At 40.5% G+C, this 25,112-nt stretch overlaps 1 protein-coding gene across 1 annotated transcript; it reads right to left on the reverse strand.

Moving 5' to 3' along the window:
* Positions 1-9,908: 9,908 nt before the first annotated feature.
* On the reverse strand, positions 9,909-23,584 carry LOC310940329 (protocadherin-10-like; the record flags this gene model as incomplete). Its single annotated transcript, XM_083905275.1, has 6 exons — positions 9,909-9,935; positions 12,267-14,715; positions 18,781-19,000; positions 19,314-19,426; positions 19,573-19,634; positions 21,065-23,584. The coding sequence occupies 6 exons, from the start codon at positions 23,582-23,584 to the stop codon at positions 9,909-9,911; spliced, it is 5,391 nt and encodes a 1,796-aa protein (XP_083761401.1).
* Positions 23,585-25,112: the final 1,528 nt, after the last annotated feature.

Here is a 25,112-nt window from a genome sequence, read left to right on the forward strand (position 1 = left end):
TGCAAGCTCATAGGATCCGCAGACGCATTAAACGCAGCCTTCCGCCTCTTTAGCTTGCAGTATCTTGCATCCCAGCACCTCATTAAGGAGGACTAATAGATCTCCCGGTGAACGAAACACACGCGGCTCATCCATAGTGTGCAAAGGCTGAGGTGGATCCTCTCCAGCGCATCCATTATTTCCTTTGTCCTTCCAGTGCGCGCTGCTGACGGGTGTGTTTCTGTGCCGCTGGAGATGTGAAGTCTGTCAAGGCTGCGGAGAGTTTCACTAAAAGGAACGGAAATTACATTGCATTTCAAAATAAAATTGATAATGAGTGCCACGTTTTCCTTATTTATGGTTGTTGACTGAAAGCAAAGACATCACTTCAGTTCAGTTTAACGTGTAATGAAAAAAGAGCTATGCGTCATGATTTGTTTTTGTTAGTTTGATTTCATTAGGCCTTTTCCTTAAAAAACACATGCAGTACCCATGCATCGTAAACACCATACAATATATTGATAATATAAAATAATATACACAGTAATCAGAATATGTACAACATAAGTCTAGACTTACCATGCATGATCTGCCACAGATGCTATATTCGTATGTTCTATAACATTCCTGCACGTCATGTTGCAATTTAAAGATGTTTATTTTGAAATAAATAACCGGAAGTTATAAGAATCAATACCGCTAACTCGACCTTGGAGGGGACCGCGTATCCCACCCTTTTGCGCGCACCCAGACTCCGGCTCTCTCCTCACCACCGTGGCGCATGCTGTCCTCCTGCCTCCATCCCCACCCACCCCTCTCTCCTCTGATCCCTCCATTTGCAACCTCGCTGTGTACGGTCTGGCAGATAACAGACGACCACCACCACCACATTAAAGCAGCTCCCCGGGATTGAAAAAAACCAAAACAAATAAATACTGCAAAAATATGACACCGGTCATCCGCTCAGTAAATCCCAATTTATGGCCATGCAGCAGCACGTGATTGAAACGTTATACAGTGATGGAATAACAATGTAACCTGGAGATGTGGCTCATACTGTAATACACGTATGGATTATCACACTGTTGCTTAAAAACACAAATATGTGAAAAAAACTCTACATCGCCACCTCCGTTAAAAACATGATCACAGACATTCACACATGTCATGTTTGCCTTCCTTTGTCTGCATCCATGCCCGCTGGAGACATATATGGTGATGTGTATTTGCCGGTAGCGACTCTGCGGCGCAGAATCTCCGCATGGTGAACATACATTGCAGGGTGGTGGTGGTGGTGGTGGGGGGGGGGGGGGGGGGGGGGAGAGAGAAGCTTCCCTCTGTCAGTGATAAACCTCAGATTGTCAGAGCACATCATCGTATTCATGATGCCTGCTGTGATGGACCTTTTAAAAGAAGAAGAGACACTTTATCCCGAAGAGAAATATGATATATATAAAGGAACTATATCTATATATGGGCATGGAAACAACACGGCTGCTGCTACTGGTGTGCTTATTGCTGTACATCAATAATGTCTGGCTGCATTATTCTGCTTTTGGGAGGGTAATTATGTTTATTAAAATTAGCAACACATTTATTGGGGGACAATATTCACTGAGCACAGTTACATTTATAAGGCAAATATATATTACACATACATAAAAATAAAAAGTCCCCACTCATTTATTGATATTTGGTTACATTCTGCATACTCGTGCGAAATGTGAAATCTCAGTTACCTACAGGTGTGAATGTCACTGTGGATGTGTTACATGATGTCATGACTGGCTGGTAGTTTTTCTTCACCCTGATCGAGGGTCTAAGGACAGATGAAGTTACCAACCCTGTAAATCCCTCATGAGACAAACTGTGTTTTGAAATTGTGGGCTATACAAATAGAATTTGATTTTATTTGATTTGCTGACCAATATGGTCACTGTATCTGCACAAAATCATGACGAGACAGGCTCACTAACAGGATGGCATACAACACAATCTCAGTTGAAAACACCTGAACTATTCCTTTTTTTCCCTGCAGTATTAAAGCATTAATTGTAGTTTTGTATTGTTTTCAGATGCCTTGTCATCGACATTCTCTAAGTGCTCCCTGAATGGTTTGATGGACATGAAACTGGACTGTACCACAAAATTGATGCATGTTTGCCTCCCCATGATTGAATTTTCCAAAGCTTCTTGTAAGATGCAGCTCTGTTGTATGATAGATGATTTACACTCTTGTCAGCTCAGCTGAAGCTTTTTTTTATTTAAACTCCTTCCTGTTTGTCGTGACCTTAATCAAATCTCTGTCCAACAATGGAGATGATAAATACTGTACAAGCTCTTGGGGTCGATTTCTAAATTGGTAGAATTGCTAAATTGTATCGTTTTGTCTTGAAGGATTTTGAAGTCTGCATATCAGGAGAGATACTACTGTTTCAATGCTTTAGAGCGAACAGATATGTTCGCTCTAAAGCATTGAAAGTGTTCAAACTTTTCTATGTTTGGCCCCATATTTCGACTGTTAACAAACCAAGGAGGCGGTAATGTTTAGCTAATAAACATTTATTATTAATCAATCCCATGGATTGACTTGTATGGGGTACCGTCTAGGTAGGCTAATGTAAGAAACGACCTATGTGGTTGTATGAGTTGAGGGCTTGTTGAACCAAGAATGTGCTGCTTCATGGCACAGGAAGCATCAGTAGTATATTCACCTACAACAAGGCTGTAATAATTCGCCCTGTTTAAATATATTTATACCACATTTTTCTAGTCTTGACGATCACTCAAAGCTGCTTTACACTATAGTTTTTTCACATTCACTCATACAATGCATCCAGTGTATATGCAATGCATTTTTTTGTAACTCATCTTTCATACCCATTCACACACTGATTACATGAATAAACGGATACATAAACAGGCCTCATGTACCAAAAACTTGCAACACAACAGTAGCTGTAGATGCTTTCTCAGCATAAACATGAAATCATCTTAAAATTAAGGGTCATTTGACAGTAAAAAAGTGAGGTTACATTACACTACAGTGTGGCAAATGTGTTCAAATCACATGAGCAAAGTCAGTCACAACATCTGGCAGGACACGTCTGTCCTGATAGCCTTAAGCAGAATACATCACTGGCTGACTGCATCTAATGGAGGAGAGACATAGTGGCTTCTTTAATCTATGCTATGAGTCCAAGATGTTACCATTGAATGATATTAAATGTTTTACTTTGCCTTTGCTTATTATGTATCATTCTGATGTTTTGCTGGAAACAGGAAATCAGTATAGGAATCACTTTTCCTATACTGAAGGAAAAGTGAAGGTTTTTGTGGTTGTACATATCAACCTAGCCTATCAATTCACATATTGTTGTTACGTGTGAATTAATAGAATAGAATATGCATAGCTGACTGTTCACCTGTCTGGTTATAAAAAGCATTTTGGATGTTTTGTGTGTGTGTGAGTGTGTGCGTATACACAGAATACTGTTTCCATAGCAACAGCTATTTGATGAATGTTGTGTTTGTGTCAGTTGTTCTAAATTTAAATGTTCAACATACTGAAAAAGTCTAAGAACAACAGAGCTGTGGAGCTGCGGTTTTCGAGGCAGCTGCGATATCCTTGAGCGAGTGTGCGCGCTCAAGTATGCCTGAAAGAAAAGATACCAACCGGCCCAGCTTTGTGTACGCCTTTAAATGTGTGTTTATTTTGCCAACAAATACAAAACCGCAGACGACTAACCAACAGATAATACACAAATAACCTGCCACAGGCATCACTGAAGATGAAACATAAATAATCCATCACAGTCTTCCACATTAGTATAGACTAATTCAGTCACATTGTAAATGAGAAGCCTGCTCCTTATTAATGCATATGCTCCTTTACATAAACACTGCAGTAATTACGCTTTAAATTCTCTCTTAAGCAGCATTTGTCTCATAAAAACAGAGTCGTCCTGATGTCACTCCTGCTCCTGCTTAGACTTGAACTGACTATTGCCATCTGCTGCTTTACACGGGGAAATGGTCTAAATCAGGGGATCGGGGCTGACTTTGTCTTAATCCAAATATACCTCTGCTGTGTTTTTGTTGAGTGCTCCCTCATTCTTCATTTCAACAGTCTACCTGATCTAACCCTTGGATTCCTGCCTGTTTGTTGAATTTGTTAGACTTGTTTGGATTAACTCTCTCTATTTTTTGACCCCTGACTATTTTCTGTTACTAAGTAAATTGAATGCTCCCATGACTCAGCAGAGAAACACTCTGACTAATGCACTACTCGTGAGGCTGTACATGTACAGGATTTACAAATCCCAATCGTCGATCACAGGGTGCATAATTGCATATCTCTTTAAACCCTCTCTTTAACAACATGCTCAGTGTAGTCACTGATTTTAGAATCTGTCAGGTTTCTGTTCAGGGTCATGACGCAGGTCATGACACACTTTAAACAACAACAAAAAGTCCATTCAAACTTTTATTTTAACATCCTGTAATTCTACACAATTCTACACTTCACCTGACAGAGGCATTGTGTAAGAAAAAGGGAATTCTGAGAGCTTAAAAAACTGGTTGTTCAGTACTTGAATGGGATTAAAACTTCTTGCCCACACCCATCCATGCACTGCTGCTGTATACACATAAATGCTCGCTAGTATTGTTTGACAGAGCCTGTTTTCAGATGAAGAACAGGATACAAATAACGTTACTACATTTCTGTTTATAAAGACAAAACGCACACAGAGTAAAAAATTGGAACATGAGGGTTCGATACTGTATGTGGTGGTGCGGATCTCTTCTGGGTAAAAGGAACAACCAGACGGATCAATTTTTGAGCCCGACATATCACTCAACTCACCAATAACAGGCAGGGAGGACCTAACCTTTAATAAATGTGAGAACAAACCATATTGGCTGATTCCAGAGGTTACACTTACTGTATTTCTCCTTGTGGTCATGCAGGTGATAAATGTACAAACATGAACATGATATAGAAACATAAATATGTCAATTATTTTTCCAAAAAAAGTGTATTTTTTAAATTTCTCGTCATTTTTTGAAACTCGAGATCTCGACTTTCAAACTCGATATCTCAAGTTTCTTTTGACTGCCAGTCGCTCGAACATTTTCAAGTGCGCCCTCTTTAGGGCTTTTTGGTTCAGCACCATGGACAGCGGTGTGAGAGAGAGAGAGTGATGCTCCTCATTAGCAAGAAGCATTTTGCTTAGGAAAAGAAATAAAATCTGTTTAAACACAAAATAATTTTGTGAAGGAATGACAATGCTGCTTGCTTGTGTGAGTGCGGGGGGGTCGTCCATTGTGACAGCAGAGCAGAGAGCCAGCAGCAGCAGATTTTGCAGCCAGGGTCAGTATTAGTCGTGTGTGTATAGGCAAACAAACAACACCAACCACAACGGCCGTTATTCATTGCGTTGTTACATAATTACAATATTGAAAGTTGAAAGCGTGCTTTGTTTATAGTAGGTAGTGGCTATTACGTTTGTGGGAGTATTGCAACACACGTATCTGTAAACACACAAACATCTGTTACACTTAGTTGTAACAAGTATCCTGTTAAACTGTAGCCACTTTGACTGGACTTCGTCTGGACTACTCGAGAAAAAAATTACGGGAAAAAAAGTGATTTTGAGGTTTTTTCATCATTTTTGTTAATTTTTTTTTTTTTTTCGCATGTCACTTCGGGGCCTCTGTATTTTCGTGACATCAACAGCAACAATCACCAAAGGCAGAAATATTTTCTCCTAACTTTATTTTGAATGTGCTTAACCCATTTAGTGTCATTCATTCATTTACCTCTCAGCAACAGCATAATAATAATAACAATAATAATAATAATAATAATAAAAAGATAATCTAAATTTCCAGAATAAAAACAAACAAACGGCACAGTTTTGAGCATGTAGCTCACTGGGGAGGAGAAAAGATAGCAAGTATCACAGTGTCACATGAGTGTACTGCTTCTCTTCACTGACCTACTTCTGATTCTCTTACAGCAACAACCAGAGATCCTTGATGCCGTCATTGTGCGACGTCCATGGTGCTCAAGTGAGTGGTTTCAATCTAATCAGTGTAACTGAATTACCTCTTTATTGCATCTTGATTTAATTCTTCTGATGTTATTTTGAGTTGAGTGCAGTGTTTTAAGCAAAAAAAAAAAAGGACACTGAGGAGTGTGGGCTAGGTGAAGGTTTGGTAGTATCTGTGCAAATAAACAAAGCAACTGCACTTGTATTTTTAACTGGTAATAATATGTAAGTCCATTAAACAAAACCTGAAATTGGGACTCTTATTATACAAATTATACAAAGAGAGCCATTGCACATCAGCCTCCTGTGGAACTACAGGCTGTCAGCAGTGAAGAGCACACTAAGCATTTTTCTCCAGGCATTTTTTTTTCTAAATATGACAAAGCTATTACTGTGGCTGCTTTTTGCAAATTGAACTGCAGGCATATTGCTTTTATTTCGTTTTCAAATTTCAAGAACTGGGTCAAAAATGTGTGGGAATTTATGAAACACAGAGTGAGATAGAGATGGGGGGAAATACATTGAGGAAGTCATGATATAGTGTAATTTTTTCATCACAGACAGACAGACTGATTAAAAAGCTTTATTCAAACTAGCATGATCAGGCAGAACAATGAACGCCAAATAAGCAACATCAAAATTTGACAATAAACTTGAAAATAAAGCGAGGCCATTCTCTCCAAAATATTGTCTTTGATTCCACTAAGTGAGATGAGTTGGGATTACATTTGATGCGAGTCTCTGAGCAAACTGTACAATCTGTACTGGCAAATCAACAGAGTGAATGAGACACAAATGAGAAATGACAGACTTGTTAACATAGCTATAGCACAAGCACCTCCCGTGCCATTTGATCACAGTGAACACATGAAGATATCAAAAAAGTCTACGGTATCAAAAAAACACAAAGTATAAAGCGGTTCAATTTACAGTTTTCTGAATCAAGTCCGTATCCAACAATTCAAGGTGGTATTGTTTTTTTTCTCCACGGAAATAACTGTTCTTGGAATACTCTACGAAACACCATCCGTTATTTATTTATCAACAGTCACGTAGACGGCGTCTTTTACAATGCAGAAGGCACGCAAGGAGCTCATCGTGTGTGCAATTTATGAATACTTTTTACTTTTAACACTCTGGTGGAACCAGCTGGTTGAGATCCCCCTGTCAAACGACATCTAACAGACTGAGAGACAGCTGTGTTTATGTCTACTGTAACAGTGAGAGGAGAAGAATCGAATAATAGAGGTTAGATTTGCCTGCAATATGTAACCGGATACCTCCGAAAGCTGCACCGCCGTTCAGTTTCAATGCATATTTCAAAGTGCTGTCATCTATTTAATACTTATTTCATGTTCAGAGTCAGTACAGGAATACTGCTATACTATACAGAATACCACAACATTCTCCTTATTAGATTTAATGATTTATCAGCCCCTACTCAGTGATACTTTTTTTTTTCTTTCAGAAGTCTTGGGCCTTCAACAGTAGTGCAACTGCGCTACCTTTGAGGTAAAAGAAAAAAAAAGTACTCTTTGTTCTCTTATATACACTATCAAAACAACATCATATGCACTTGAATTACAAATATGCAACACAAAATACAACCTTGAAGAAGCTCACAAAAGCAACATTGAAAGTTTGTCAAATCAAATGTCTATAAAAAACATTAATACTCATAAAACCCTTTCACTGTATATTCCATTCTACCACAGCAAGGATAAAAAACTTTATAATATTCTTGCTCTTTTCAATATATATATTTTTCCCGATTAAAATAAAAGGTCCTGTGTGCAGTGAATAATTTAAATGCCAGTTTTCATAGCCTGGCAGAAATTGGATACAATCGAGTAGAGGCAATTAATATGCTGACCCAGTTTTGAAAAATGTTTTATGTCATTTGACTGGTGAGGTGTTTTTTTGACGTTTACTAATAGTTTTCACCTGAGGACACACCTTTCTCATACATTAGCAGTTATGTGTTTCAGATTAGGGCTAAATAAATGTTTCATAACTTATTATTCAGTCGATAATTTTTCTAATTTGGTCCATAAAATGCAGAAAATTGTCTGAAATACTGATTCTTCTTTAACAATATCCTCTTTTTTTTTTTTGGTCCACAACCATTTTGTTCTTTCCTGAAACCAGAAATCCACATTTAAGAAGCTGAATTTAGTTTGCTGGCTTTTATTTTCTTAACAAGCCAACAGGAAAAAAGGTTACTAAAGTAGCTGGCAATTCATTTAGCAATCGAGTAATAACCAGTTAATCGTTGTAGCCCCATTTCTGAAACATCTTCCTTTGTTTTACTGTCTTGAGTCAGCACCGCAAATATCTGCACACCTGGTGTTGATTTTAAAAAATCATACTTAAATATGTCTACAATCAAATAAAAGAGGAAACAGTGCATCTCATATGTCATACCCTATTTTACACTTTCCTTTCATTCTCTTTTTTTGTCATGTTCATACATTCATCACTATAAGTACAACAAACAGTTTAAAAAAAGAAAAAATCTAGTTTTATCAATAGTTATTTTCATCGGAAAGGTACCTGTTGACGACGAGAGCCTTGATAAACAGCAAGACTCATAATGAAGTAAAAATGTTCTATTTAAAAATTAAGAAAGAAAGAAAGCGAGAAAAAACATCAAGTGCAAAGCTTGAATCTATGACATACCCAGCTACAGATCAGTAAGGTTTATGGAAGAATCCTATTGACCCTGATTCATGTTTTGTTGTTCGACGTGTCGCACAACGTTGAACCTACTGATGGGTTTTCTAGAACTGCAGCACGCAACGTAATCCTGGAGAGAAGGCAAGTGTGTCCGCTGAGGAGCTTCAAAGCATTATAGGGATATTTCAGGTTTTTTGGAGGCATGGTTTTATGAGATAATGACACCGTGGTCAGCAGTATTTGCGCTGTGTGCTCTCCCTGCGCCGGGAACCAGCCGGAAACATGACTGTCAGCAAGGACACGCGGGAAAACAGGTTTTTACCACTTAATAAGAGGCTTAAGTCAACAATAATTTCTCCAGAGGACAGCCTTTTCAACTCCCGTTGGCAAACAACTTTTCAAGTGCACCAGTATCCATAGAGAAAATGGATGTTTTACCTCAAGCCTTTTTAGCTTGAGGTAAAACAGGAGCTGCTGGTCTACTGCAACCTCATTCGGTACGTTTGTGTCACTTGTGAGAATCCAGACAAAGGTTTTTAAGCATTGAAGTCACAAAATATTACATTTGAACTTGGTGATGGAGGCAACAGTGGTTTAACAACTCCTGTGTTGATCCACTGCTGCAAATGTACAATTTATTGTTTTATCGATGGACTTTGGTGTGTGAGGTTGGGCGGTTTACAACGCGACACAAACTTAAGTTTATAGTTGGAAAAAGAATACTGGCCAGATGAGGTGTAGACTTTATAAGGTGAGCCTATAATGAAGTGGCTAAAACCATGTTGTTTTCTTGTGTCCCTGCTGGTGGCCATGTTGTCATTCTCAGGTTTGTCTTCAGAAAACCCGAACTATCACTATGTGAATGAGGGGATTATTATAACATGAGACCACTCTATACTAATATCCAGATGTTCTTCCATAAACCATTCCCCTTTCCATATCCAAATACTTTAAAAATACCTTGAACTTGTTCCGTAGAATCATGCAGATTCATGCTTTAAAAAAAAGACAGGAGAGGTCCAAATCTGAGGCGTGTGGTGGTCAATGTTCTTCATATTGGGGATCGGAAGGAACTGGAGAGGAAAGTAGGGTTGGAGCAGAGCAGCTGGAAGGATGGACAGTTCTTGAAAAGTATCTTTTTTTGTGAGTCATGGGGGGGAAAAGTTTCATACAGACTCCCACGAAGAGATGATTACGTCATGGCAGGTCTCTTCTGGGCACCTGCTGACATAGAGAAACTAAAATTAGCCTCAGCAGAACTTATTCCCCCAATAGTCTCTTGTAGAAAGTTCCCACTCATGCAACAGTGGATTGTGACTCATTTGCTGCCACCATCATTGACCATCAAGCGACTAACTACTATATTGAAGACACTGTTAATAAAGCATGCATTTGTGTGTGCTATTTTGTATTTGGTTGGCCAAATCTAAAATAACTATCTCATTACTCTGGGGCACTGCTCACAGATTTGGGATGTAGACTTAGTTGACACAGTCCATGCTTTTCAGGGGTGTTAGGGGTGCTGAGAAACCCATTAAGGACAATCCTTTAATCCTCATTTCTCCCAATTTGTGCCATCACTCTGACAAGCTAGCCAGATGTGCGTGGCACAAATCTGACCGGCAGCCAATTAAATTCTAATCTCAGCTCTGCGCCTTCTCGATTGAGAGACTTCATGATATCAGAGCAGAGGTTTTTGGATTTGTGAGGAACAGAAGTAGACGTATAAAATCAACTCAATGTGCTCAATTTTAGTCATATTGACCCAAAGGAATATGCTAAAGATCTGCAGTTTACCAGACACAATGTTTTCATCAAGTCAAATCAAACACACCGATTTAAAATGTTTACACAATTATTGACAATTGACTCTACAGAATATAGTAAACAACCAGCATACCTTCAGTTGTAGCAGGGGCTTCCTCTCATTTTGAGTACTTAAGAAGAGAAAAAAGAAACAAGTTCAGTGGCATGTATGAATCTCCACATGAGTTCAGCAAAGATCTGTGTGATGATGAGAGCAATGCCAAAATGCATAGTTGCGCTCCAAAGACAATTAGGAACTTGAACTAGATTTGTAGAATCACACAGATTAATGCTAGCCTGGGTGAACCAAGTCAAATCTGCAAGTTTCACTCCGCAGATCTGATGCCAACGAGAGAATCTCTGAAAAAAGGAAAAACGATCACAAATGGGGATTTTTTCCCCGAGGACGCTAGAGGTGCGGGCTTAACACAATGACAACAGAGAAACAGCGTCTAGCAGCTTTTATATACATCCAACATGGCGAAGAGCAGCTCTCTTTCGACTGAGCTCCCCTGCGATATTAGATAGCCATCGCCATGAGACGTTTTAATTAAATCTAAAATGAGATTGAGATGCTGTCTGGCATTAGCCAGGCTGGATTCATGCTTTAAAAAAAGAGGGGAAAAAAGGTCTTAATTTGGCATTTGGTGGTCGTGGTTTGTATGGTGGGGATTGAAAGGAACTAGGAAGTAAGAAGTGTTGGAGCAGACAATAACTTTGGAAATTTGGTTGTTTTTTACGTATGCACATGTACTGCATAGCTCTTTGTTCAAAGGATACAAGGACATACAAATGAGGGCAAATTACTGGTGAGAAATTGCTGCAACCGGAATAGAATTTTAGGGCAAGTATGCATATGCGAAACACTGCAATGGACCCTCAATTTAGTACGAATGGAATCACGGCTGTGTAGAAATGTGCGGCAGCTCTCCACAGAGACAGAACATGGAAATTACGAGCCAGACCTGACATTACATACATACAAAGACCTCGCTCTTGTCATCTATCGCTATCTCTCTCCATATTCCCCTGTGTATTCATACATATTCATGATGTTAACTTTGCACAGCAATAGCAATGTGTCAGGTTTAGTCTGCAGGTCCAGCTGCGCGAGAACAAACAACATCTGGATCAGTTTCAGCACTTTTAACACAGTAACAGTCTGCTGCTAAAGACTCTGTGTGCTGCATCTCATTTAATAAAGCAACAGCATCTTTCTTTCCTTCTTTGAAGTACCACCATTGGACAGTGGCACATTTTCAATTTGGAATGGTGGAGGTGGAGTATGTTTGTGTGGCCTCGTTATGCACCGAAACACTAATCTTTTATAAATTAACCAAGGCTTATAACTGACCTTAAATCTACCTGAATCTGTATTTTTACAACAAAAAACACACAAAACTTGGTTTTTCATTAGCATCATGACAAGTAAATTTCACTTCAGTTTTCAGTTACTTTAAATTAGGGGACACAAGGAAATATTGATTTTAGCCACTCGCACATTTCAGTTTTCAGACAGAAAAGGATGTTTTAGAACAAGATGAAGCAGTGAACACATATTGACCAATTAAACAAGTATGTATATTTCATGTGAGGCTTTAGTTATGTGGTTAAATGTGTAATATTCACCACTGGAGAGTTACAACTCTGCACAGATAATCTATTTACTAATTACTACAAAACTTCTCCTGATTAAAAATAATCACAATGTCCAAAAACAAGTTATTTGTTATGCTTCTTTATACATACCTCAAGTGTGGAAGCTCTGGAGTTTGTGGTCTCACTTGGCCCTATGCTTCTGGGTATACTGGACACGAAATAGCCAGCTCCTTTTGGAATGATGGGTTGTCTCACCACCACTTTACCTTTCCTTGTCTCTGCGAGGAACAGACTGTACCAGTAGGCATCGCTGGAGATCAGCGTGGAATCTGCGATGGTCGAGCTTCTCTGGCTGATCATGCTGTTTCTGCTGATCACACTGTTTCTATTCCCTGGGGGCATCTTGATGGCCTTTGGCTTTGGTTTCTGACACTTCAGCACGATAATAACCAGGATGGTTATCAGAAGCAGAAATGACACAGCTCCTAAACCAATCACCAAGTACAAGTTTAAGTCAGTGAAGACGTCATAATCGAGTGGCAACTCTGTCGTCTCTGAAAAGGACATGACGTGCTCCACAGTTGATATCTTGATGGTGACGGTGGCAGAGAGAGCAGGTTCACCGTTGTCTTTGGCAACAATGACAAGCCTCTGTTGTCTTGGGTCTCTGTAGCTGAACATCCTTGTTGTCCGGATTTCCCCATTGTACTGATCGAGACTGAAGAGAGACACGTCGCTGATTTGCAGGAGCTGATATGTGACTCTGGCGTTCTGCTCAGAATCTGCGTCAATGGCGATGACTTTGGCGATCAAGTGGCCCTTCTCCGTGGACCTGGGAATCACCTCCTCTACCACGGAGCCCTGTGCTCGCCATGGCGACACGATGAGAGGGGTGTTGTCGTTTTGGTCCAGGATGATGATGTGAACCGTTACGTTGCTGCTCCGCGGGGGAATCCCAGAGTCTCTCGCCTCAATGTGGAAGAGGAATTCCCTCTCTCGCTCGTAGTCAAAGGTCTTCAGAGCGTAAAGGTCGCCGTTCTCAGGGTTGATGGAGAACAGCATTGACATAGACGTGTTAACGATCTCCTTCTCCATTATGAAATACACCAAATACTGGTTCTCGTTTAAATCTGGGTCATGTGCACTTAGGGATGTCAATAATGCTCCTGGTACATTGTTCTCTACAACATGGATTGTATAGAAGGATCGAGGGAACGTAGGTGCGTTGTCGTTGATGTCCAAAATGTCTAAAATGATGGTCTCGTTTTCAGATAAGGGCGGTGAGCCTTTGTCTGTCACCCTGAGTATGATGTCATATCTGCCCCTCATCTCTCTGTCCAGTGGCTTTGACACGAGCAGCTCAAAGTAACCCTCTGAGGATTTGTTCAGCACGAACGGTAAGATTTCCTGCTGATTCAAGGTCATCTCCACTTCGCCATTGTCTCCCGAGTCCCTGTCTCTGACGGTGACCACTGCGACCAGCGTCCCCACAGAGACATCTTCACTCAGGGCACTTTTCAGAGACTTAATGGTCACCTCGGGGTAGTTGTCATTCAGATCTGTGACAGACACTGTCACTTTACAATGCCCTGACCGCGGGTTTGTGCCTCTGTCCTGAGCCTGGATGTACATCTCGAAACTTGGACTCTCCTCATAATCGAGCACCCCCTTCACTTTGAGCTCCCCTGAGTTTGGATCGAGGGAGAAGAGCTCCTGCGTCTTCTCTGAGGTGTACAGTGTGTATGAGTACGTTAACTGCGCGTTTGAGCCTTCGTCCAAGTCTGATGCGTTTAAGGTCAGGACCACTGTCCCTGCAGCTGAGTTCTCTGGAATATTGACTGCAATCAGCGGCTGACTGAAGAGGGGGGCGTTATCATTGATATCCAGGACATTAATAATGATGTTGGCTGTGCCAGAACGGGGAGGTACGCCTCCATCCACAGCAGTTAAAATCAAATTATGAACTGCCTGCTCCTCTCTGTCCAATTTACCATTAAGGACCAAGTCCACATATTTAGAGCCATCGCTGCCAGTTTGTATGTCAATGATGAAGTATTTGCTCTCACTGAGATAGTAGGTCTTGATTGAATTCGCTCCCACGTCCGCATCCACGGCGTTCGTCAATGAGAACCTCTCACCGGGAGGGGTAGCCTCGGAGATGTCCAAGAGCATCGTCTTCCTGCGAAACACGGGCGCGTTGTCATTGATGTCCAGGATCTCGAGCTCGATGTTGAAGATGCGAATGGGGTTCTCGAGGATGACATCCATTTTCAGAAAGCACGAGGCGGTTTTAGTCGTGCATATGCTCTCCCTGTCCATCCTCTCGCGGATGACCAGCTCCCCCGTCTCTTTGTTGATGTCGAGGTATTTTTTGCTGTGGATGACATCGAGCTTCGCGCTGCGCTGCACTAAACTGTGCACGTCCAGACCCAAATCTGTGGCGAGATTAGCGACAAAGGAGCCCTCCTCCATCTCCTCCGGAATAGAGTACCGAGTGATGGAGAGCGCTAATCCCCACAGTGAAATAAATGTGAAAACAGCCGCGACCCTTCGTGTCCATAAAGGCGCAAATATGAGCGCAGCCATTGTGGTATTTTTCCTTCAGCGATAGAAATGAAACAGTTCCGTGGTTAAGATCAGGTTGTCTTGATAAAATAAGGTGCCGGTTTCATTATTGCCACCACGAGTTGTAGATGCAGCTGCAGTAAAGGCCATGCACAGTACAGTGAATCTGGAGGAGCCTGGCTCTCTCTACGCCAACGCTCTGCAGGGGCGGAACCAGCATCTATGCAGCCTGCGCGGTGGTGGCGTTTGGGGGGGCTTTTTCATAAAAATAAAATGAATTGAAGCCACTGAATAGCTTGAGAAATATATCTTAAACTAAACTGTTGTTGATATTATTAGTCTATCCCCGTTTGCTCATTTTATTTCCTCCATTTTCTTGTGATAAAGAGATATTTTCCCTCCAGAGATAATGAGATAATTAAGTTCAGAGATAATGAATGAAATGAATGTGTGTGTGTGTGTATATATACGTGTGTGTATGTATATATACGTGCGTTCTCTGTAAACACCGAAACTGCCAAAAGAAAGAGTAGACTCTCTTCTTTCATGAGATTTCATTGACAGTGAAAGGTTCTATTTGAATTGACGTCCATTGTCGTCATTGCCATAATGAGTTAATAAACCTTGCGTTTGGTTTAATTTATTCTTTCAGCTTTGTTCCTTTCCAGCTTATGAGTTCCTTTGTATGGTTGTGCTCTATAGATTTAATTGCAAATTAAAACTGTTTTAAACAGTTAAATATGTTTTGCTGATTACAGCTTGAAGTGGCGATAAGGTCTTAAAATATTTTGAGGTATTGAAATTAACTTCAGGATTCCTGCTTGCAACAGTGAGGAACCACCTGACAATGACAGTCTTTGATTTTAGTAATTGTGATAGTTTACTAATGCTTGTTGCATCGATTTTTCAAAAGTACAGCTATGAGAGTCCAGTGTGCGTTTTCTTTTTCCTAACAGGGACCGCTGACTCATCATGAAATTACTATCAGGGCTTCTGTTAGGCGATCCCACAGACCAGTTTCTATCGTAATCTGCTTCCCAGACTCGGCCTCAGCTAAGCTAAGCTAAGCTAACATAAATAAAACAACTACTATACCTACTATAATGCAGATGGTCAAATTTACTATGGTAATTAAAGGTAGACCCACATTTATTAAAAGTCAGGGTCATATGTTAGATTTCAACAAAGTTATCACCCTGAAAAAGAATCATAGATGGTCAAAAAGCCCCCTTGGTTGTTCTAGTGACACCAATTCTGTGAGCTTTATCTCCTCAGGCAGGTCATTTCAAAGTCGTGGAGCCCTGATAGAAGCTCCTCTGGCCCAAAAATCTAAGGATGGTCTTGGATCAATGTCAAAGATTAAGTATATGTCAAGTGTCTAATGAGTGGAGAAAAAGAAGAAAGGCCAGCTCGAGATATTTTGAAGTCCTATTGAGGCTCGTAGAGTGTGGATTATCCCTCCTTTGTGGCAATTCCAGATGCAATATTGAGTCTGCTCCAATGATGGCATGGCTTAGAATAGTAAGCAGATATCTGCATAATTTGGGATTTGAAATGGATAAATAATATTTGGAAGTTACATTTGCATTTGGTACCTCTCTTGTAGGATTTTTCTCCATTAACATTTTGCTGACATCCTCAGCAGATCCGTGAGCCTACACAGTCTTCACTCTACTCTTGCTCTCTTGGCTGTTTCTATGTTGTGTCCTTTAGCGCCATCCAGTGACAACTCAAATACTAACAGGCAGCTCTGCACTTTGTCTGCCACACCCAGAGTAAAAAAAAAGTAGTGTTTATGATGTTATTTTACATTAATTTTGTTTAAAATTTTAAGTTTGTTTCTGTTCTTTAATGTCCAAATTTCAGGGTTCTCTCACATGTACCGATGCTGTATTTCCAGGGTCACTTTTTAGTTTTTATTTGTTGTAGGAAGAAGTAAGAAAGACAACAGCCACACTAAGATTGATATGGTTTATAGAAGCAAACTTTTCCTGTTTAAAGACTATAAATAGGTATTGGGTTGCTAGTTTTGTTTCTGCAGATGCAAATTTTAAATATTACAGCGCTAAATTCAATAATTTAAAATGGCTGAATGAGCTCCTAAATGAGTACCAATGACAATTGTACGTGTTACATACTGGAGATAATTTTTCAGTTGATTATGCATTTTTACAATGCATAATCAACTGGGTGGCCATTACAGAAGTTCTCTGTAGGTAAAAGGTGACCTCTAGTGGGTATTTCAGGGAAACTCTGCAGCTCAGTTGGAGCTGTGTGTATTCCTGAGTGATGGAAAGACACAGTTACAATGATTGTGACTCTGAACAGAAACAGTGGCTTATGTTCTGCCTCTGAACTTAAAGCACAAATGACAATAATGGCTATTATTATGGATATTGGGAACAATTGCCACAATAGTAGTTTAAAACCCAGAGTTTACTGTCTGAATTTAAAGAGGTATGGTTGCATGATATGCTGAGCTTCAATGTAAAAGAATGGGGATATCACTGCTCTCTTGCCTTCAGCTTCTATGGGGATTAAAGTGAAAGTTCAGTGCACTGACACATATCAGATGCTGAGAACCAGCTTGAGACACTGTCAGCAGGGACACAAGTCAAAAAGAAGAGCTGTCAATTCTTTGGGCAAGAAAATGTACTGCACATAGATGCACTGTATGAAAGTGTGAGTGAAGCTCTTTATAAATTCAGATACTTTAACTTTATGCTTGCTGCTTTAACTTATTGTTAGACAGAGTTAGCCACCTGGAAACTGAAGTTTGTGTTTTTACGACATGATTGTGGCACACGTGTTGTTGATCCACTGCTGCCTCCATCAATAAGTTCAAATGTTCAGATTTACCGCAGTGATGCAAACTGACCACACGAGGCAACGTCCAGCAGCTCCTGTGTCCCCCATGAGCCAAAAGGCGTAGGTTTTCTTTATGGACTTTGGTGCAGGATAGTGAGCAGTTAACAAACTCCAGTTTCCACTCAGAACAGGGAGATAAAGCAGCTGACATATACTTTATAGATTGCACTAATTTTCATTTTGTTGTTGTGTGGAACAGGAGGCATTTCTGTAGAAAATCGACACATGGTTGAAGACACATTTATTGCTATAACTATTAATACAGTGTATACAGAGTGACTGTGAAGATAAGGAGCACATGATAAATACAAATACAACATTTGTATATCCATTTTTTGAAACGTGAGAGGTGATTGTACTATGATGACAGGAGCATAATTTGACCGGTTTTTGTCTGCTTTGTATTTGTCCTTTGAGATATTATCAACAATATCAGTTCAGTTGACTACAGCAGTCAAATGACTGATTTTATGTTTTTATTTACACGACTCCTTAATGAAGATGTACAGGTGGTATTCATACTTCATTACTTGAGTGCAGTAATGAAGTGCAAGCAAGATCCACAGTTGTTCTTTTTTTTCTTCATTTTTGAAGTTTCACAATATAAACCTCTACTTTGAACATCATTGCTATAGTTCGTTGATTCACAGCTTTGACACACAGCATTGATCGGGAGGCGACATCTGTCTGTACACAAGGAAAATGTCTCTGAACTGAGGGGAATGATATATGGAAAACCTCAGTGTAATGACTTGACACTAAAATACTGAACCATTGTTCCACTTCACTGCCTCCTACTAGAACACATTGCTCCATAGTCTTAAACACAATGTTCCAGGTTTTTTGAAGAATGATTGTATAAGGGTTGTAAGTTTAATCAAGTCTGTAAATCACTCACTAAAACAGCAGCAATGCGGGGGTGTAAACTATTCTACACTGTACTACTTCATTTTAGGCTCAAAAACATGTCTGTAATGTCCATTATTGACCATCAGAACAGCGATAATAAAATTATTATTGCTACCCAGCTTTAATATTTTATAACATAATACGATATAACATTATATAATAATATAATATTTCACTTTTTATAAAAATAGTATATCTGTTGTGGAGGAGTGGTATTCAATGCAACTGGGAACGGGAGAATTTCACATTTACAGAGAGTGTACACAGTTAGAGTTATTGCGTGTATCATTTAAATAGATCTTCGGCTTTATCAAAAGGTAGCTGATAGTTTGAGATGACTTTCTTTTTCTTCCCGAAGGTAGAGAAGGTATTGTACACATCCAGCTCTCCAGTGGGTGTCAGCTTCAGTGTGCTGGAGCCAGATGTGGCGCCAGGAATGTAGACATTGTGCTGGTAGTCGGGTGCGTCACAATGAGGCTGCGTCAACTTAGGAGTCCACGAGCGGTTAGAGGCCGTTTCCTCCTCAAGCGAAATCTTGCAGTCTGTGAATATGTGCATAAATTACAGGTTTTTTTTTTTTTTATCAGATGATTATTTATGCTAAAACCTCGTATTTGCATACAATATCACTGATCTGAATGTGTGTGTGTGCTTTTCAAAAGAAAAACACGTCTCACAGGAGTTTAAGTCATCCTCATGTGGATGCATTTAAAACAAATCCTATCTTTGTTTGGTTTGCCATTTTATATTCCAGACTGAATCTTCTAACACGGGCACACAGAGGATACCCCTCTTCCTCCTCCTCCTCACACTCTTTCATGCAAAAAACAATGAGCCATGATGACCCCTGCCTACCTTTCATGTGATTCCCCCAGGTCCAGTACTGTGGTGCCACCGGGCAGGAAAAACCATCAGCATGGTATATTTGTTGATGAGAAACTGTGCCGTCCATATTTGCTGAACTATTCCTGTAAACAGATAATGAAGCAATATATATACAATATATGTATATATGCATATATATACACATATATTGTATGTATGTATGTATACATACATATATATATATACATATGTGTTTATGTATGTTAATCGGCTTAAAATGTGTATTCACCTCTTGTATGCTGAGTTGCATTGGTTCTTGGTCCATGTCCAGTCCTTGTTTGAATATTTCAGCTGCAACAGAGGGGAAAAAAAATATATATATCAGTACAAGAACAGCTTGTGTATGGACGTATGATGAAATAACTTAAGGCATTAACAAATGCAGATAAGAAGGAAAAAAAGTCTAACAAATTCTGTTTTTTTTCTTAAGCCAGTGACAAAATATGTATTTTATCATGCACAAACACCTTTTTATGTTAGTGTCACACAACCTGACACACTGTAATTACCTGCCCACATTGCAGGGAAATGTAGGGTATTACATGTGCTAATAGATAATACTTAATCATCAGCCTTTCCCTCCCCTTTACCCTAAAGCAAACTGGTAATGTCAGGATATGTGGAATTAATAATATTAACCCTCAACATTCTATTACGATAACATTTTACATTCAACATTCATTCAAACTTGGTTTTAATAGTCCTAACAGTGTTTTAGTACATATACATATTTACTACTATTCAAAGGTTTGGGGTCACCTATACAATTTTTCTGTTTTCCAAGAAAACTCACACTTTTATTCATCAAAATAGTTGTAAAATGAATAGAAAATGTAGTCAAGACATTGACTTAATTATTTTTATTCCAAATAATAATTTCTCCCTCCAAACTTTGTTTTCGTCAAAGAACCAGAAAAACTGTTTTCAGCTGTGCTAACATAATTGCACAAGAGTTTTCAAGGGTTTTCTAATCATCCAATAGCCTTCTAACACGATTACACAATGTACCATTAGAACACCATTAGATGGTTGCTGCAAATGGGCCTCTATACACATGTACATATTCCATTAAAAAACAGATGTTTGCAGCTAGAACAGTCGTTTACCACATTAACAATGTATAGTGTATTTCTGATTATTTAAAGGCGCCATATGTAAGAGTGTGACCACTCTACTATACTCAAATTCAAAATACCGAGGTCTTTTAGGTTTCATTTTCTGACGTAACTGGCAACCTGTGGTTGCTCGGCAGCTGAGACTCTACTGACTGCAGTGATTGGTAGACGGCGGTAGGTGGCGCATGATTTGCAGTCTGCAAAATATTTTTTTAAAGCGATTATTTTGGCTGTACTGTTGTTGTTGGTGAGTTCAGTGTGTTATATGAACATTATTCCTGAGTCTCTGTGACATATTAGGAGGACTTTACAGCCAGTTGCTTTAGATGTATTACATAATGCACCTTTAATGTTATATATTCATTGAAAAAAAGTGCTTTTCCTTCAAAAATAAGGACCATTCTATGTGACCCCAAACTTTTTAACTGTAGTGTACATAAATACACACATACATACATATATATGTATATATATACATATGTATATATATGTAGATATATATATATATATATGTATGTATATATACATATACATATACATGTATATATGCCCGTATGTATGTATGTATGTATGTATGTATGTATATATGTGTTCAGGGTTAGTTACCTGACTTGGTGTCGCTGCTCTATTGTTGCTCAGCTCATTGCGGTCCAGTGCGCTCCAACCAGAGGTCAGATAGTCTGTGCTCTTGGCGATATTCTGCCGCACTGACATGACCGGACTGCACGGCTTTAGGAACATAAAGTCACTCTTGGACGATTCTGGCGTGAGACACATTTGATAGCAGTACACCTGCGGCAGCGCGCCGTTGCTGTTCGTCTCCGCGCAGCCAGACGCGCCTGTGGCCATCCGCGCGTTTAGGTTTGTCTTTTTGAAAACGTCTGTGGTGGAGGAGGTTTGAGAGGCAGAGCAGCAGCAGAGGGAGGGGATGTTGGACTCCCTGTTGGACGGTCTGTCCTTCACCCTCCGCACTGACACCAGGACAATGATAGCCACCAGAAATGTGAAGGAGATTGCGCTTAGAGACACGATTAAGTAGAGGCTGAAGTTGGAGCTGTGATGTGCGGGGCTCAGTGACAGCTCATCCAAATCTGGCGTTGTATCTGGCAGGCTGTCAACTACTGACAGAGTGATGGAAACCGTGGTAGACAGCGCTGGCTGACCATTGTCCTTCACCAGAATGACTAGTCCGTGCCTCGCGGCGTCTTTGTCGGTCAGCGGCCGCATCGTCCTGACTTCGCCTGTATACAGAGCGATGCTGAACAAGCTCGGCTCTGTCGCTTGGAGCATTTGGTAGAAAATGTGCGCGTTTTGACCCGCGTCTGCGTCCACCGCGCTGATTTTGGTGACAAGGTACCCGGGGTCAGCAGACCTTGGCACTGGTGGTACTTCCGTGCCCCTCTGCTGAGCGTTTGCCACAATCTCAGGTGCGTTGTCGTTTTGGTCTAAAATACAGATATTCACTGACATGTTGCTGCTCAGAGGAGGGAAACCTGCGTCTTGCGCTAGAAGTGTGATCTGAACATTTTTGATTTGCTCATGGTCAAAGGAACGCAGTGCGTAAATGTTCCCACTGTCCGAGTTTACAGACACATATGTGGTCACTGGCATCCCCCGAATATCACCATAGTCTAGTATTGAATATGAGATGTATGCGTTTTGGCCAACATCTGGATCCAGCGCAGTCACAGAGCAAATGGATGCGCCTGGCGCGTTATTCTCAGCCAAATACACAGTGTATGAAGGCTGTTTGAAGTGAGGCGCGTTATCGTTCACATCAGACACCTGAACTAATATGGTTTTCCTGGTGAAGAGAGGTGGAGAGCCCATATCCCGGGCGGTGACTGTGATGTTATACTCGGCCACTGTCTCTCTGTCCAGAAAATCACAAGTCACAAGTGTGTAGTAGTTTTTAAAGGAGGAGTGGAGCTGGAATGGAATCTGGTTCGGAATCTCACAGTCAACATTCCCGTTTTCACCCGAGTCCTTGTCCATCACGCTGATCACGGCGATCACGGTTCCCGGGGGCGCGTCCTCTTGCACAGGTGTGGACACTGAGGTCAAGATCACCTCAGGAAGGTTGTCGTTTTGATCCAAGACATTTACCAGCACTTTGCAGTGAACTGCAACGGCGGACGGCCCTTTATCTTTAGCCTGCACATAGATCTCATGCATCCTGGCCTTTTCATAATCGATCACCCCTTTGACTTTGATTTCTCCCGTGCGCGAGTCCACGCTGAAGAGCTGGCGCACTTTGATGGGCGCGTGGCCACTGAAAGAGTAAGTAATATCAGCATTGGGACCCTCGTCTAAATCGGTCGCGTTGAGTTTGATGACAACTGTGCCCTTGGGTGCGTTTTCAGCCAGTCTCACTCTGTAAAACGACTGATCAAACACAGGCGCGTTATCGTTTGCGTCCAAGACGGTAATATCGATTTGCGCAGTGCCGGATCTCTCTGACGCGCCTCCATCCACCGCTGTTAGAATCATCTGATGCGTGCTCTGCTGCTCTCTGTCCAGCGGGCTTTGGAGGACCAGTTCCGCAAATTTGCTACCATCACTGCGCGTCTGAATATCCAAAATGAAATGCTCATTTACGCTCAGCAAATAGGTGCGCAACGAGTTGGACCCGACATCCAAGTCCTGTGCGCTCTCGAGTGGGAATCGAGATCCAGGCGCAGCGGATTCCGATATGTCCAGATTAAATTCCGTCCACGGGAAATTTGGAGAGTTGTCATTAACATCCAGAATGTCCACCTCTACTCTGTAAAGCTCCAGTGGATTTTCTATCACCACTTGTAAGTGAAAAGAACAGGACAAACTCTGCTCACACAGTTCTTCTCTGTCGATGATCTCATTGACAAACAACACTCCATTTTCTAAATTCACCTCCACGTATTGCTTACTGGTGCCGGAGACTATTCTGAATCTGCGCGCAGAGAGTTTGTCCAAATCCAAGCCCAAGTCCTCCGCGATGTTGCCAACGAAAGCTCCATGTTCCAGCTCTTCTGGGATTGAGTAGCGAATCTGTGCACGCGCCGCATCCAAGAAGCAAGAAAACAACACAAAACAGTAGACCACGCGACAGTTTCCAGACTGTCTTTTATCTGCTCCACGCGTGTACATTTGTAGGCTGAAGGATCTAATGATTAAAGCAGAACAGAAGAAAATGGAGCCTGGGAAAAAAAAGAACTTCACTGGAACAGAGACTATCTGAGAGAAAAGAGAGGAGAGAGGGAGAGAGATGCGCTCTGGCTGTGAGCCTGGATCTGTGATTAGGAGTGCGTGTGCGCGCGCGTATGTGTGTGTGTGTATTATTGGCCCTAACAACATCTGCTCAGATTACCTTTCTACAAGCCCGATCAGATTCATGTCACACAACAGCAGGTCAAACATCACTGATTCAGTTTATTTCTACACCAGTGTTTCATCTCCTTAAAGCAATGACCCACTGTAACTCATGCACTTATACTACTAATTAAAAATTGGATGGATTATGATTTCCTCTTTAACTGTTGTAATGTTTTTGCTTGTCTGATAGTATTTTTTTCCCCATTTGCTTGCTGTAAAACACTTTTCCTACAGATGTGGTGATGCAGAAATGGGTATTTATTGTAAATGGGAAAATGAAGCTCCTTCAAACACCATAATGTACAATATTTGAAGACCATTTTGATTGTTTAGACGCATATTTTGGGCTGTTTGAATCTGATTGATGACCTGTATTATTATTTTGTGCATCCTTGAGTGAGTTGCTGAAGGTGCTCATGGTCAGAATATTGTTTATTCTCTATTTCCCTCCCCCCAAAACTGCTGCTAAGGTAGGATCTGCTTCTCCAGGTGTCCACACACAAAATATACTATATTTAAAAGAGAAACATTTAAAATATACTATCCAAAACAAACAAATTGATCAAAGGAGAACAACAAATTAATCAAATACATCCACCTAACAAAAAGTCTAATCATTGTTGTGTAGGTGATGGATTGTCACCTATAGCATCCTAAACAGTTTGGCCAGTCAGATACTTTTTAAGGTGTTAAATAATAAGGCGCCATGGACATTTGTGACTGAATAAACATGCAGGATATTTCTAAATGTTACAGTTACAAGGTGCAAACCTTTAAATTAGATGGACGCTGCTGCAGCGTCGCCACGTTTTCAAGTAAGGACAACTTATTTAAAGTATTCAAATAACAGTTAATAACACAATTTAAAGCAGTTTTTATAACAACTGTTCAATATTGCAGGGGACGTCTTATTTAAAGCCAGTATTTACCACAGTAGTTAAGAGCAATACGATTCTCCAAACACCAGAGACTGATTGTGAGTCTAAATAGTGACTGTAGGTGTGTTTCAACACCTCTGTTGCGTAAGAAATAACCACAGTACACCAAGGATTGCTCCTGTTTAAAAATGGTTATATATGATATTTCATTGTTGTTCACTGTATTTCATTGAAACAGAGCTGATGTATTTGTTTACCATCCTCCTCACATGCTCTGCACCCGCTTGCTCTGGTTAAAACACTGAAAACACAATCTGTCTGTGGGAATGAAACTGCAGCAGATGGTGAGGTTTTCCACGGGCTCATGCTCTTTTTAATTAATGGGATGGAGATTAGGGAGGCATTATCCCTGGATCATTAGTGGA

Source organism: Microchirus variegatus (genome assembly GCF_963457635.1).
Source record: "Microchirus variegatus genome assembly, chromosome: 2".
Lineage (NCBI taxonomy): Eukaryota > Metazoa > Chordata > Actinopteri > Pleuronectiformes > Soleidae > Microchirus > Microchirus variegatus.